Here is a 13489-nt window from a genome sequence, read left to right on the forward strand (position 1 = left end):
GCTTGCCCCCCCCCCCCCACACACACACACAAACACAGTGTGCTAGGGCAGCAGGGCCACCATCAAGATACTCTGGCTGGATGCCAGAGCATCTCTGGAGGTGTGAGCCCCAGCTTGCCCCAAGGCATGCTGGGGAACCATGCCCTGCACTGCTTTTTTTCCAGGGTGTTTTTTTTGTTTTGTTGTTGTTGGTTTTTTACTGGGGGTCCTGGGGGCCTCCTAGGGGCTCCAGCAGTGGCAATTCAGGCACACGGAGCCTGACCAGCAACTGGAGTGTGGCTCTGGCCAGTCAGGTTCTGGTTTCAGTCAGTACACGCTGCTGTCACGTGCGCCACCCTGCTTTTTTCTGGCACAGGTTTTTGGTTTGTTTTTTTTTTACACCAGGTTCCCCCAGTATCATAAAAATCCACCATGCTACAAATTAGCAGCACACCAAATGCCTGCATATATGGTACATGCAATTTGCGGCGTCATACACAGGTCTGCGGCACTGCAAACCACACAAGTGCACATGTTAAGGACACGCCCATTCAGCCCCTACCAATACAGACCAGAAATGGTGGTCAATCTGGCATTAGTGTCAGTTCAGAAGAATTTGCCAACACCATCACACACAGCCAGTTTTCACATCCATGTAGTGCTGAGGAGTATGGGACAGAAAGTCAGACATTTGCATGAATGTCTCATTCTCCTGAGCTCTCCACTCACCTTTTCCTCTTGCCTCCTCTTTAGAGTTGTGTCCCAACAGAATCCCAGTGGCATCTGCTGTTCATTATTTATTTTAAGACACTGGAAATTCTGAGAACCTTCTTTGACACTGATGCTGTACTAGTATCTACACAATTTTTAACAACAGGTTGGCGATTGTATTAAATTTTTAAAACTTCAGTCTTTTGCTTACCTATAGCTCCAGGGCTCAAATATTTACATTTTTATAGAACCATAGAGCTAATCTGGGCCTCCAGTTACCAAAATACCTATTATTGCAATGGTACTAATCCATAGGCACTGTTTTTAGGATCTGACTTGCTTAAAGACCATATTAATTCTTTTACTAGTTAATAAATGCAGACACTTCACTATTTATACCAGGAAGTAAACTTCACATATACATATAAATCTGTAGTTTTTGCAATTAAAAGAGGGAAATGTGTGATTATGCCTATGAAATAAATCCCAATGAGAAAATTAAAAAACTGACACTAACAGCAATGAGGAAGGAAGAGAAAATTTGTCCAGCATTCACTGAGAGACCATTGCAGAAGAACTGAAGGATAACCTTTACCTCACGCTGGACTGAATATATGTTCCAGGTTTCGAGGCAAGTAACACAGCTGAACTCAAGCCAAGTGTAAACCCCATATACACTGACAGGAAACTGCCTAAGGGACAGGAAGAATCTGTGAGCACTTCCTCCAAAAAAAAATCTAACCTCCACCCCACTTCCCGTAAAACATTAATAATCACTGATCTGACCCAATAACTGCACAGTAAAGGGGGACTAAGAAACAGCAGAAACAACAAGTGGAAGCATTATAATGCGTTAATTTAAAAAAAAAAAAGAAAGCTTGATTGGCCACCATCCACAGCTTGATGCCAGAAGCAGGGTAGCAGCACTGGCTGGAAAAGAAACAACTTTGTCTGGTGTGATGAACTTCTTGTAGTTGTTTGTTACTTTTGCAGGTGTGCACCAGTCCTGCAGCTGTCAACGATACAGACAGGAAAACACTAGTGGGTGCCCTCATATGAGGAATACACTGGATGCCCTCCATCTTGCAACTTTTTAAATCTAGAGGAAGGTATTATGCTAAATATTCATGGTCCAAAGCAAACCTGAAATGAGCACTACCTATTCCAGATATCAGGAGTAGAACTAAGCCTTTTGGTGTAAATACACAGAACAAGTTATCAGACTTGACTGTCATAATAATCAGGTGTAGGCATGAGAATAAACTAAACATATCATTGCCTAAAGCACTGTGCCCTTGGAATGAATTCTGATGGGAAGAAAATATCCAGCCGGAAGCCTCCATGTTAAGAATATGTTCCCAAAGTAGGAGCCATGCAAGGTTAGAAACTAGCTCATAGTCCAGGGGGCAGAAGGGGAAGACAGGTGGCAGATTCTGGGAGGGAAAGGAAAAGAAGTCGAGAGCCAGGGACCACAACAATATGGAAGGTACTTACAAGAAGAAGGAAAAACATATAGTGGGGAGAAACTGAGGGGAGAGAAAAATGAGGACAGAAGGGCAAAGGCAAAGAAAGAGACTGAGGCCATGTTTAGTTGACTCAGGTTGGATGACCAGGGATGATGTGCTATTCATTGCATAGGGACAGCCCCAATATGGATTCTGTCAAACTATTATATCTTAATTGGCCTCACCAGTTTAACCATGACTATACTCCTCAGATGAAGCAAAAAGAAGCTATACTTCAAAGGAAGACATCTATCCATCACTATCTCTTTTCAGTAAAATCCATTTTTGCACATAAAAACAAAGGATTGGGAACAGCCATCAGTTCTGATAGACAGGGTAATAGCTGAGCATTCTCCCCCACCCTGGTCTGCACATCACCTTCACATAAAAATGAATTACAACCCATCAAGTTGTTCTAAGATCCATTAAAACAACAGAACCTCAAACAGGTACAAAATCATTTGAATGAAGAATTGAGGAAACAAATACATTACTGATTTGGACTGCCTAAGTGCTGGTGAATAATGTGGACTTAACAAAGTCTCTCAGACAAGTAGGCAATGCTGGTAAGATTTCTCATTAAAATGCAGTTAAAATTGAATCAGAATGGATTCAATGTTGAACGGTTTTAATGATGCAAATGTCAAGCAAGCACATCAACTTCTTAAAAAACAAAGGAAGTCTAAAAGTTTAATTACAAAAACACTTGTACAGAAAACTTGGCATTTTAACAATTCCAAACACATTAATCCAACAAATGGACTCCATTTTCATGTATTTTTGTTAACATTTTCCTCAGTGAAGAAAGCATCCTGCTTCTCTCCTCATCGCCCACCTAAATTTTTTTGTCAGCCAACACACTGAAACATGTAAACTGAAGTGACACTCATAAAAAACACTGAAAAGGCAAAACCCATTTTTCATAAGATTAATCAGTGCAGAGATGAAGATTCTTAATAAGACAAAATATCATCTGTAAGATTGCTAGAGAGCAAGAACCAAATTTTTCCCTAGCAACTGCAAAATGTAACATGGCATTAAATCTCTCCCTCTTTGTGGGTGGGAGAAATTTGTCAGTCAGTATCCCGCAAAGAGTAACTACCTCTTTGAATCGTCCATCTAAGAACGGCCATGCTTTGTCCAAGTGAGATGTATTGGCAACATGCCAAGAGTGGATGGCTGCTTCCAATTTGCTTAAGACACTGCTGTGTTTAACCATCCACACTTTAAATGTAGAGATGTGCAAGGCAGAGGGGCTCAAGGTGGATCAAACTATTGCATTTCATACCGAGTCCTGGAGCCGGTCAGGTACACCACTATACTGACAACAAGTTACCACAGACTGGACTGAAAAACTCAGTGAACCAACTTTGGCTGAGTTGTGCGTTTTGAAGACTTCAACTGCACAGTAACTGGATGCATGTGTGAGTAGGGGGGAGTGCTTTTTCTTGAAGCACTATTAGCATGCAGGATTTCCTCTCATAACCTCTTGTTCAATATAGAATTCATAAACAGTTCATGACAACATCAGCAGGTCTTGCGAGTGTTAAAAAATGGAAGTAAATTAAACAAAAGTTGTGGTTCATTTGAGCGAACCCTCTCTTATTTTCAAGACATAAGAAAAATGTCCCTCCATGATGGAAGACTTGCTGCTCAGCTGTAGCCAAAGCATCAGCAGTGAGCTTAGGAGCAAGGAAACCCTGGCTCAAATGGCTTTGACTTGGAGGCAGCTTCAGAAAGGTGTTAAGTCTGTCAGTGTAGCATTGGAAAAAAAACCCCTACTATTTAATCTTCCAGCATAAAAATTAGGCCAATGCCTGCACTACAGATACATGAAAGTCATATTAGTTGCACCAATGAGGCCAGGTAATAAAAGCATTCCCCAACTCATAACAGGAAAATCTTTAAGGCTGTCTGAAAGAGAAGCAAGGAAGGTATCATGTAGGAGTGACAGAATAGTTTATCCGTCATAGTAAAGCTCAAAAGTATCCATGAAGTACACAACAGGAACCTAAATGAATAATCTGACAGAAACCAAGGGTTGCAAAAATCTGCATAAATTAGGATAGACATTAGATATCTCTATCTTTGATAATGAGATATGGCGCAGCTCAGAGAGTACAGAGCCTAGCAAGCAAAGCAACACTTGATAAGAGTAAAAGGCCATTTAGGAATATCATAAGTAGAAAGCTATAGTCTCCATAAGCGATGCTTAATAATAAAGGTGTAGGGAGTCATGGAATGAACTGTGGAATTCTATGGGAAACCGCTTCCCCATTAAAACACCTCTCTGCTGTTATAATTTACTTCAAGAGCAATATATGCACTTCTACACATGCAGTTTCTTAGGTGCTACAATACCAGAAGGGTACTGAAAAATGTAATTCCACTGTCTATTTCTCTGTGTTTAAAGAGATACCACTTTGAACACAAAATCACACTTTCATGCTACAGCTCAGAGTAAATTAGACTAAGCAACACAGCAGTGGAAAGAAAAGCCACATGTTTTGGTCTGAAAAAAAATGTTGTACTTTTCCTGCAGGCTAAGGGGAGCTGACCTTTCACTTTCTCTCTTGATTACCACTGACCTTTTCAGTAGTAAAATACTCCAACAGACATTTTCAAGAGATAAGAACACCAGCCTTGCTGAAGAGCAGGACACTGTACATGCGGGAGAGGTACTTGGAAACCAGAGCGGGGAGGGAGCGGGAGGGTGAGGAAAGAGTCCCTCCTTTGAAGCAACTCAGTCATGAAGCACTAACCACATCCAAGATCAGGCAGAGAAGAACCTCACACTGTAGGATGTAGGCAAGCCCAACCCCTTTCCACAGGGTAATGCTGAAGAGAAGCTTGTTTTGAAGACAGCAGGCAGGGCAGGATGGTACACTAAAGAAGACACAGTGTCTGTTGCAGTGAAGAACACAGGTGTTGCTATGCTGAGCACCAATAAACAGGAAAAGGACAGGAGAAGACTGGAAGGGATGAAGGTAACTCCACAGCTTAAAATGTAAAGACAAAAAGAGTGAGAGAGAGAAAACAACGTAACATTTCAAATATCTATTTCCACAACAGAAAGGCTGACTTCACTTTACAGATTGGGAAGGTTCACCTCCAAGGCCATCCAGTACACTGCATTTGTACTTCCCACATCGAGCAGAAATGACAGGAAACTGAAGATTGCACCAAATTCACATGCTCTGAAAGATCTATATACAGGACAGTTCAGAGGTTTTGCAGGTGGTGCCTGTGGCTTTTTAGGAGCTTTTAATGCACTGAAATGTTTGCTCCAGAAGCAAGCTCTGCAGGCAGGGACCAGGACAAATCCTGCCTCCCACCCCCAGTCTGTTTCCACCATGGCTTCTCATTCCTCAGTGGCTGAATCACTTTTGTTAAGCATCCCTGGGCCACAAGACCTGCAGATGAAACAGAAAAATAAGCAGTAGAAGTGTATACTAATCCATTGAGATGAAACAGGGCTTCGTGGTGATATTTTTGGATGGTTAATTTGAATGTTTCTGTTCTTCACTGCTTTGTAATAAAACTATTTATTAAGAACTTTAGCCAGCAAGTAACAGCTCAGCTCCAAGTATACTGTCCCTGACAAATACTGTAATTATAAAAACAAATAGCTTTCTGTTAAATTTATAATGTGCTTCTAAACATCAAGAAAACTGCTTGGTCGGATACAGACTATTTGGGAGAACACATTATGTACAAGCTAGCATAGGACACAATGGTGCTGACAATTTACCAATCAGATTCACTACATGACTATTGTTGTTAATTTCTTTTTCTTCTTCTATTTCAAGGCACTGTCTTTTATTCAGAAGTTCTACCTTCTCCTGTGGTTACACCCACACTGACCCCACCTCTCCTCCCTCAAATTATTTTAGCCACTGCCAAGTGAGTGTCAGAGTAATTAATTACGTTGTGAGTATCTGGAACATCAGGCCGTTGTTGTTTGTACATATTTGTATAATGAAGCCAGGTCAGTATTAATCATATCTTATAACTGCCTCTTCTACTTTTTCTGGGGGTAAGGGAATGGGAGTTGTATTTTTAACCATAATTGGGGACGAAGAATTTTGGAGCAAGGATTATTTTTCCCAACTGCTTGCAACTGATTCCAATTTTTCCAAGAGTAAAATATTTACATTTTGAAACCACAGAAAATGTCTGCAACTCTTAACAAATAAGAATCCTCCAGAGCTTTCCATGGCAGCTGAGAACCAAAGCCTACAGCAGACACTTTCTAGATTTTTGTAGCCTTGAATTAGGTTTTTCTGGCAAGGTACTTTAAAGAGAAAACATCTGTTTCTGGGCCTGGAGTGCTCTTCCAGCACCTGACTGATAGGAAATCACTTGGCCAGTTACCAAATTCTGTCACAGACACTCCCATCCCCCAGTTCTCTTTCTGAGTTTACAGGGGTACTAAATGAAAGCAGTGTGTGAAAATAAGAAGGCTGATGAGCTACTGAAAATCCCAGACCTAGAGCCACAAGCTGTTCCCCTTCATAAATACAAGCAGTAATGCCACTTATTTATTCTACTGGGAGCTCAGTCATCTCTTAGAACTATAATCCGTTCCATCTGGCTACCCATTAGAAGGACAATTTTAGCTTAAGCCATGCTGTAATGGGGAACATTTAATTAATTGCTCTATGCAATATCACAAAAGGTCAGGACCAAGAAGGATGACAAGTCCTGCCTTCATATTTGCAGACAGACCCTGTCTCATAACATGGTGAACCAGAGTTTTATTTGCTTTTATTCATACCATTCAAAGCTCATATTATATAAATTTGTTCTGTATGTATGCCCAAATAATCCAAGCCTGTGTACTTGTGGCAACAAAAGCAGGAAAGAGATTCATGTCCAAGGCCTTTGACTCCCAAAAGCTACTCTAGAATCCTGTTGCCTCACCATGATGTGCAATATGGGGGTAATGTGGCATGGCAGAATGGGCGTACTTTTTGTTTGTATATTTTTCATACAGTCTCCTATTAGGATTTTCCCAGCTACTCAGCATCAAAACAAAATGTGCAGAATAATGATCTCTATAGTACTGCATATATAACCATAAGATCATCAACACTCAGCAAATGTTATGGGTGGATTTGACCCAGTATAACTGCAATCTTTTTACTCATACATCTTCAAATTCAAAAGATCTTGACATGTAACAAATTTGACAGTCTGCACATGTTATGGATTTGATAGCTGCAACATGTTAAGTAGCCATGAAATAGCTGGCATACAACCTTTTTAGGATACAAGACTTTTTCACTGATTATCAGAACCAATGCTTTTTGTGGAATTCTTCAGATTCACCATGCTTAAGGGAAACAATATTCTTCTGCATTATCATTTGCCATAGCTTTACAAGCCAGTAGGTCATACATGTGAAGAAATATTTTTCCTTTTGGCAATCTATTCCATACTATTCACCTGACATACGAGTCAAGGTGCGAAATGATCTTGCAACCTGCCAAGAATTTATGTATTTTTATGAGTCAAGCATTGAATTTTCAAAGTCAAAAATAGGAGGTGTACATTCAGTTCCCACTGAAAATAAAATGAGGTGGAGCATCTAACTACCTTTTGTGGCTTTGACAAAAACATCTCTCAAGAGATACAGTGCTGGCAAGCAAACCAATCTGAAGGTGGGAGTACTTACCCAATCACTAACGTTCAAGTCGGTTTACCACTTCTCGGACTGTGGCTATGAGGTTCTCATTCTCCTGTGGGTTAGCCAGGATAATACTGTGCAGTCTATTCATGTATGAATCAATGGTTTCCATTGTGGGGGTCTCTCCAGTGCCTATAGTAAATATAACAGAACAAAGGAAAAAAAACCCACAGGACATTTAGATGACTGCAGAAATACCAAATATTACCTACCATTCCAAGGAGGATTTGTGCTAAAATGGAAACATACTCCATGGGGGAAAGTTGTTAGAGCCAAAGTAATGCAACTAAAGCACAGTATAAATCATTAGCAACAAAACAAAGTGCTACATAGCTGTATGGTGCCATGCATGGGTTCCTGTGACAGGCCCAGTGGGACGATCAGTTCCCCACCACCACTTAAGAAAAGAAAATTCCTGGCATAGAGCAGCAATGCTAAAATGTTCCAGCACTGGGACAAGACAGAGTTAACTTCATACAGCTCCTTGCACTCATCAACAGGGTTCCAACATCCAGCAAAGACAAGAGACAGAAATAAATCTACATTACAGAATAGGGACAACTCAATGTGCCATACAACAAACAGCAGTTCGACTTAACCACGAACAAAGGGTATTCAGAAGGAGAAGGCTTACCTGGCAGTGGGACTCCAGCAAAGCTGCTGGTAAGTGCCTGCCTCAAGGTCTCCAGGTGCTGCTGCAGCACTGTGTTCCGGCTGCGCTCCTGTATCACATCTACCTCCAGCTTCTCTACTGCAGTGCGCATACTTTCCACATGCTTTTGCAGGGCAGCATTCCTTTCCTCAAACTCCATGTTGGATTTGCGCAGCTGCCGCAGCTCTGCCTCACGGGCTGTGAATAACCCCACCAAGAAAAGAGACATGAAATGTACCTATAAAAGTTACCCCAGTGAGTGCTGAAGAGTAAAGCAGAATGCTCCGAGGCATCTGCTCAGCTAAAGATGATTAAAAGAATGAATGCAATTTTGGGCTACAAATGAAAAGGTATCACTCCACAGAGCAGGGAGTTGATAGAACCCAGACTATGGCATATAGGTCAGAGTCTTTTAATATCTGAGGGATAATGAAAAATTAAGAGAGTTCAGAGCAGAGGAAAAAAATGAATAGGGAGACTGATTTAGGAAAGGGGCAGGCAATTATTTTGGGCAAAGGGCCGCTTACTGAGTTTTGGCAAGCCATTGAGGGCTGCATGACAGGCAGCCCAGGGCAGATTAATATTAATTTTCTAAATTTTTTAGGGGCCCCATGGGCTGGATAGAATGGCCTGGTGGGCCGCATTCTGCCCACCCCTGATTTAGGAAGTAAGATTAGAAGAACTATTGTGAACATGTTCAGTACAGTATAGCTTAGCAATATAAGGACAAGAGGACTAGCAACATGACAGTCATCTAGGGTCTCTTTACACATGCTTCAGAGTGAAGGTGTGGCACTTTAATTAAAGTGGCTCCCGAGAGTAGAGTGCCCGCGATGTCTCATGTATTCAGTGTCCTGTACTTCAGAATGGGGGCAGAGGCACTTTAAAGCTTGTTGAATTAGTTTAATTAGTTAAAGTGCCCCCGCTGCCATTTTGAAGCATGGGAACACTGAATACACGTAATGCTGAGGCTGCTGGAGCGTGCTTATTAGCACATTCCAGCAGACTCTGTTAAGCAAGTCCGTTCCGATGCGTTCTCATTAGGACACATCAGAGCAGGCATTGGACACGCGTATAGGTGCCCCTTAGAATTAGAAGGATATACATCTAAGCTGAACACGAGGAAAAATGTCTGAAGCTGAAATCTATTAGATTGTGGAGTTATCTTCCAAGGGAACTGGCAGAAATCCCACCATTATGGGCTTGTAACAATCCAAACAAATACAGAAATGGAAAATATTTTGTAGGAATGGTTTTGGCCATGGGTTATAGCCGAGGTGATTTACCTGGCTTTCCCCAAATTTAATTTCAGTGACTGTGAATTAAATCTTACTAACATCTCCACTCTACACAACAATTCCAGCTAGGAAAGTCAGACATTGCATCTCTCAATTTACCTACAGCTTGTACCCATTCTCAGCAGGAAAATCTGGAATAGCTGTCTGCTCATCACTTATACTTGTAAAAGGTGTGGTATCTACACTAATACACTGAACCATGGAATTTCATTCATGTAAAGCATTCTGCAACCACCGCTCTCCTTCCCCCTGATATTTCAGCTGGATTGACAGTTCTGTGACAAAGCTGCCAGAAATAACATTTGAATGTAATTCACCTTTACTGTGATTCAGGAACTCTTCTGTGAAGATTGGAATATCAAAAACAGACCTTTCCTTTGTGTCTGCTTCCTTCTGCAGGGAGAAAACAATACATGGTTAAAGGTTAGCCTTTGACAACAAATACATCTACCAAGCTAATGATTAAGATAGTAGAAATTTATCTATGTGTCTGCTTTCCTTAAATTAGCCACAGGGCAAACCAAGAAATGGGTGGACCAGCTATATGCTGAAATTTTACTTAAAAAAAAAAAAAAAAAAAAATACAGTGGGTTTCAGAGATTTACTGGAGGCATGAGTTTAAAAAAAAAAAAAAAGTTTTGAGTCAAGGATCCAGATATATAATTTAATTCACAACAAACTTTTACCCTATAGTAAATGTACATTATACAGCACTTCAATACTTTATTCATACCATAATTACTCAAATAGAAGAGAAGGTTTTTCCCCCCCTAAAAAGCATAAGGGAAAAAACGCTCCTTGTCTTATATTTGCATACAAGGAAACCACATTAAATACATTTTCTATTATTAAACTACTGCCAAAAGCAGCATAAATTCACTAATGGAAAGCAACTATAAAGTTGATAAAATACAATCAACACTGAGCAGGACTATTAAACACATGGCCCACATTAAGCAAACATATTGATGAGAACTGGGTTTTTTTGTGTGTGGTCCTTTAAAAAAGGACCGGGGGAGGAGGGGGGCAGCACAGTTACTCTGCCGGAAGGGGTCCCCTTGGTTCGGCTGACTAAGGGAAACCACTTCGTGTGCTTCTGACTGAGAGAAGCACCCCCAAGTGCTTGAAGTGAGTCAAGTACCCTCGAGGGCTACTAGGCCTGTGTTTCCCAGGGTGCACAGAGCCAGAATAAAGCCCAGCCCTGGGTGGTGGCAGTTTTTACCCCGGGCTAGTGGGTGTGCTTCAGGAAGGGGATTGGCCAGACATGAGGCACCCCCAGGGAGGCACTTGGAGCCTGGAAGGTGGTTGGGCACAGTGAGGTGGGTGGCTCAATGCAGGAGTACCCCCTACTGGCCCGCCACAATGCACATGGCCACCAGGCAGCCTGGAGAGCAGCTCCCGCAGCTAAGTCTGGCAGGGTGGGGGTGCGGCATTGAGGCCCTTCATAGTGAGCGCGGGAGTTGGGCAGGGATGGGGCTGTGTCCTGGGGAGCAAAGGGGGCAGGGGGGATCTCTGAGTTTCCATGATAAAACCCCCAAAATCAAATACCAAAATTTATATGCGTTTAGAATTTATTGTATTATAGTGATTGAGACACTGCTAGGCTTCCAAATTGCTTTAATATTGTAAATATATCAATAAAACATTGTGTTCAATTGATACATATACACAGACACACATATATAGTGTTTCCCAACTAGTGTGCTACAGCACAAAAGGGTGCTGTCAGAAATTATGTGTGCTGTGGAATTTTGCCATGGCAATGAGCTACAATAGGTATGAGGATGGGGAATACATTAAAAGGTGTGCTGTGAAAAATTTTATTCATGCAAGTGTGACTTAGGCTGGAAAAGGTTGGGAAACACTGATACACACACACACACACACACACACACACACACACACACACACGCACACCCCTATATTAGTGGCATTAAGTGAGGAATTTGGGGTTTTCGTCAGAGAATTTGTGATTTTTAATCAGAAAGTGTGCGTTTTTTTAATCCGAGAAAACCAGAATCCCTATTTATCACCCTGCACTTACAAAGCTACATGTATTGTGCATCCTTCTTTTATCAAGACTTCATATCACAGAAAAACTAAATATCAAAAAACATACAACTCCATATCTTTGGCAATCCCTCACAGTTGAGGATGATTGTCTTATCTGCGTGTCTGAAGAGGAGGCCTAACTGGGATTGACAGACTCTACTGCAGCTCAGACATGTGTTTCTATGTGGGGTGGGTGGTGCTGGATTCTTGATTTGGTCCACAGCGTGCTGTTTTTGCCACTCTCACTTTTCAATCTCCTGTTGTTGTCGTGAGATTTCAAAGTACAGTAAAAGCTGCACTATCCAGCATCTTACAAGCCGGCATGCTCCACTAACTGGCATGCCAGCTTGTAAAATAAAGTGACACCGGAAGTGCCTACCGCAGCACTTCCAGTTTCTCCAAGCCCCCACAGCCTGAGGCAAAGCAGCCTGCACTGCTGAGCTTCCACAGCCCAGGGGCATAACAGTCTGTGCAGAGCTGTGCAGGGCCTGCTTTCTTGTCCTGCAGGGCCCGCAGGAGGGGCGGCGATGCCATGGGAGGGGCGGAGGGACGCCCCAGACACAGTGGGAGAAGCGGTGGCCAGGGCCGCTCAATTAACCAGCATATTTTGTTATCCAGCATCCCCCATTCTCGGGGGATGCTGGATAACAGTTTTGACTGTACTGAGATCCTTGCAGCAGACTCTTCCTCCACTTGGGGCAGTCTTGGGCAATAGTCTCCCATGAGTTGACACTGATGTTGCATTTTTTAAAAGATGTCCTTGAGGACATCCCTGAAGTGCTTCTCTGCCCTCCTCTTGACCATGCACCTTGGTTGAGCTGGGAGAATAAAACTCACTTCAGGAGTCTGGAGTTGGACATCCAGATGACATGACCAGCCCAGCGAAGTTGATGTCAGATGATCATTGCCTCAATAGTAGTGGTGTTTACTTGCAAGAGGACACTAAAGTTGGTGCATCCATCTTCCCACTGGATTTGGAGGATCTTCCTCAGGCAGAGTGGATGGTACTTCTCCAACAACTTTAGATGTCTCCTGTATGTTGTCCAAGTCTCAGCATCGTACAACAAAATAGGGATCACAACTGCTTGATAAAACATGAGCTTGGTTTCAGATCTGATGTCACAATCTTCAAACACCCATTTCTTCAGGCATCCAAAGGCTGCACCTGCACATTTGAGGCAATGTCAGATTTCTCTGTTGATGTCAGCCTTCTGTGAGAGATGGGGTATGGGAAATATTCAATGTTCTCCAGTCTCATCATGGATCTGGATTACCGGAGCTGCGGACTGTTTATTAGGAACTTGTTGGAGGAGGACCTTAGTCATCTAAATATTAAGCATCAGTCCCATTTCCTTGTATGCCTCAGTAAAGACGTCAGTGATTGCCTAAAGGTCTGCTTCTGAGTCAGTATGCTGTAGCATGTGCTCAAGTTCAATGATTGAGCTCAGGGTCATCTTGGGTTTTGGCTCTGAGTCGGCCAAGGTTAAACAGCTTACCATCTGCATTCAGTAGTTTAGCTCCACTCTGGCTGGACGTTTGTTGGTGTTCAGGTGTAGCATTACAGCAGAAATATTGAGAAGCGCTGGAGTGATGATGCAGCCTT

General features: G+C 42.2%; 1 protein-coding gene across 4 annotated transcripts in view; it reads right to left on the minus strand.

Moving 5' to 3' along the window:
• Nucleotides 1–2806: 2806 nt before the first annotated feature.
• Nucleotides 2807–13489, minus strand: part of HMG20A (high mobility group 20A) — a 78016-nt gene continuing 67333 nt past the window's right edge. For all 4 annotated transcript variants that reach the window (XM_019477490.2, XM_019477489.2, XM_019477488.2 and 1 more), the window contains 4 exons: nucleotides 10152–10227; nucleotides 8519–8734; nucleotides 7873–8016; nucleotides 2807–5608 (listed from right to left, as the gene is read on the minus strand). In XM_019477490.2, the coding sequence (XP_019333035.1) occupies nucleotides 7880–8016; nucleotides 8519–8734; nucleotides 10152–10227 (429 nt within the window). In that variant the 3' untranslated portion in view covers nucleotides 2807–5608; nucleotides 7873–7879. The remainder of the gene's footprint in view (nucleotides 5609–7872; nucleotides 8017–8518; nucleotides 8735–10151; nucleotides 10228–13489) is intronic.

This window comes from Alligator mississippiensis, chromosome 11 (genome assembly GCF_030867095.1).
Source record: "Alligator mississippiensis isolate rAllMis1 chromosome 11, rAllMis1, whole genome shotgun sequence".
Classification (NCBI taxonomy): Eukaryota; Metazoa; Chordata; order Crocodylia; family Alligatoridae; genus Alligator; species Alligator mississippiensis.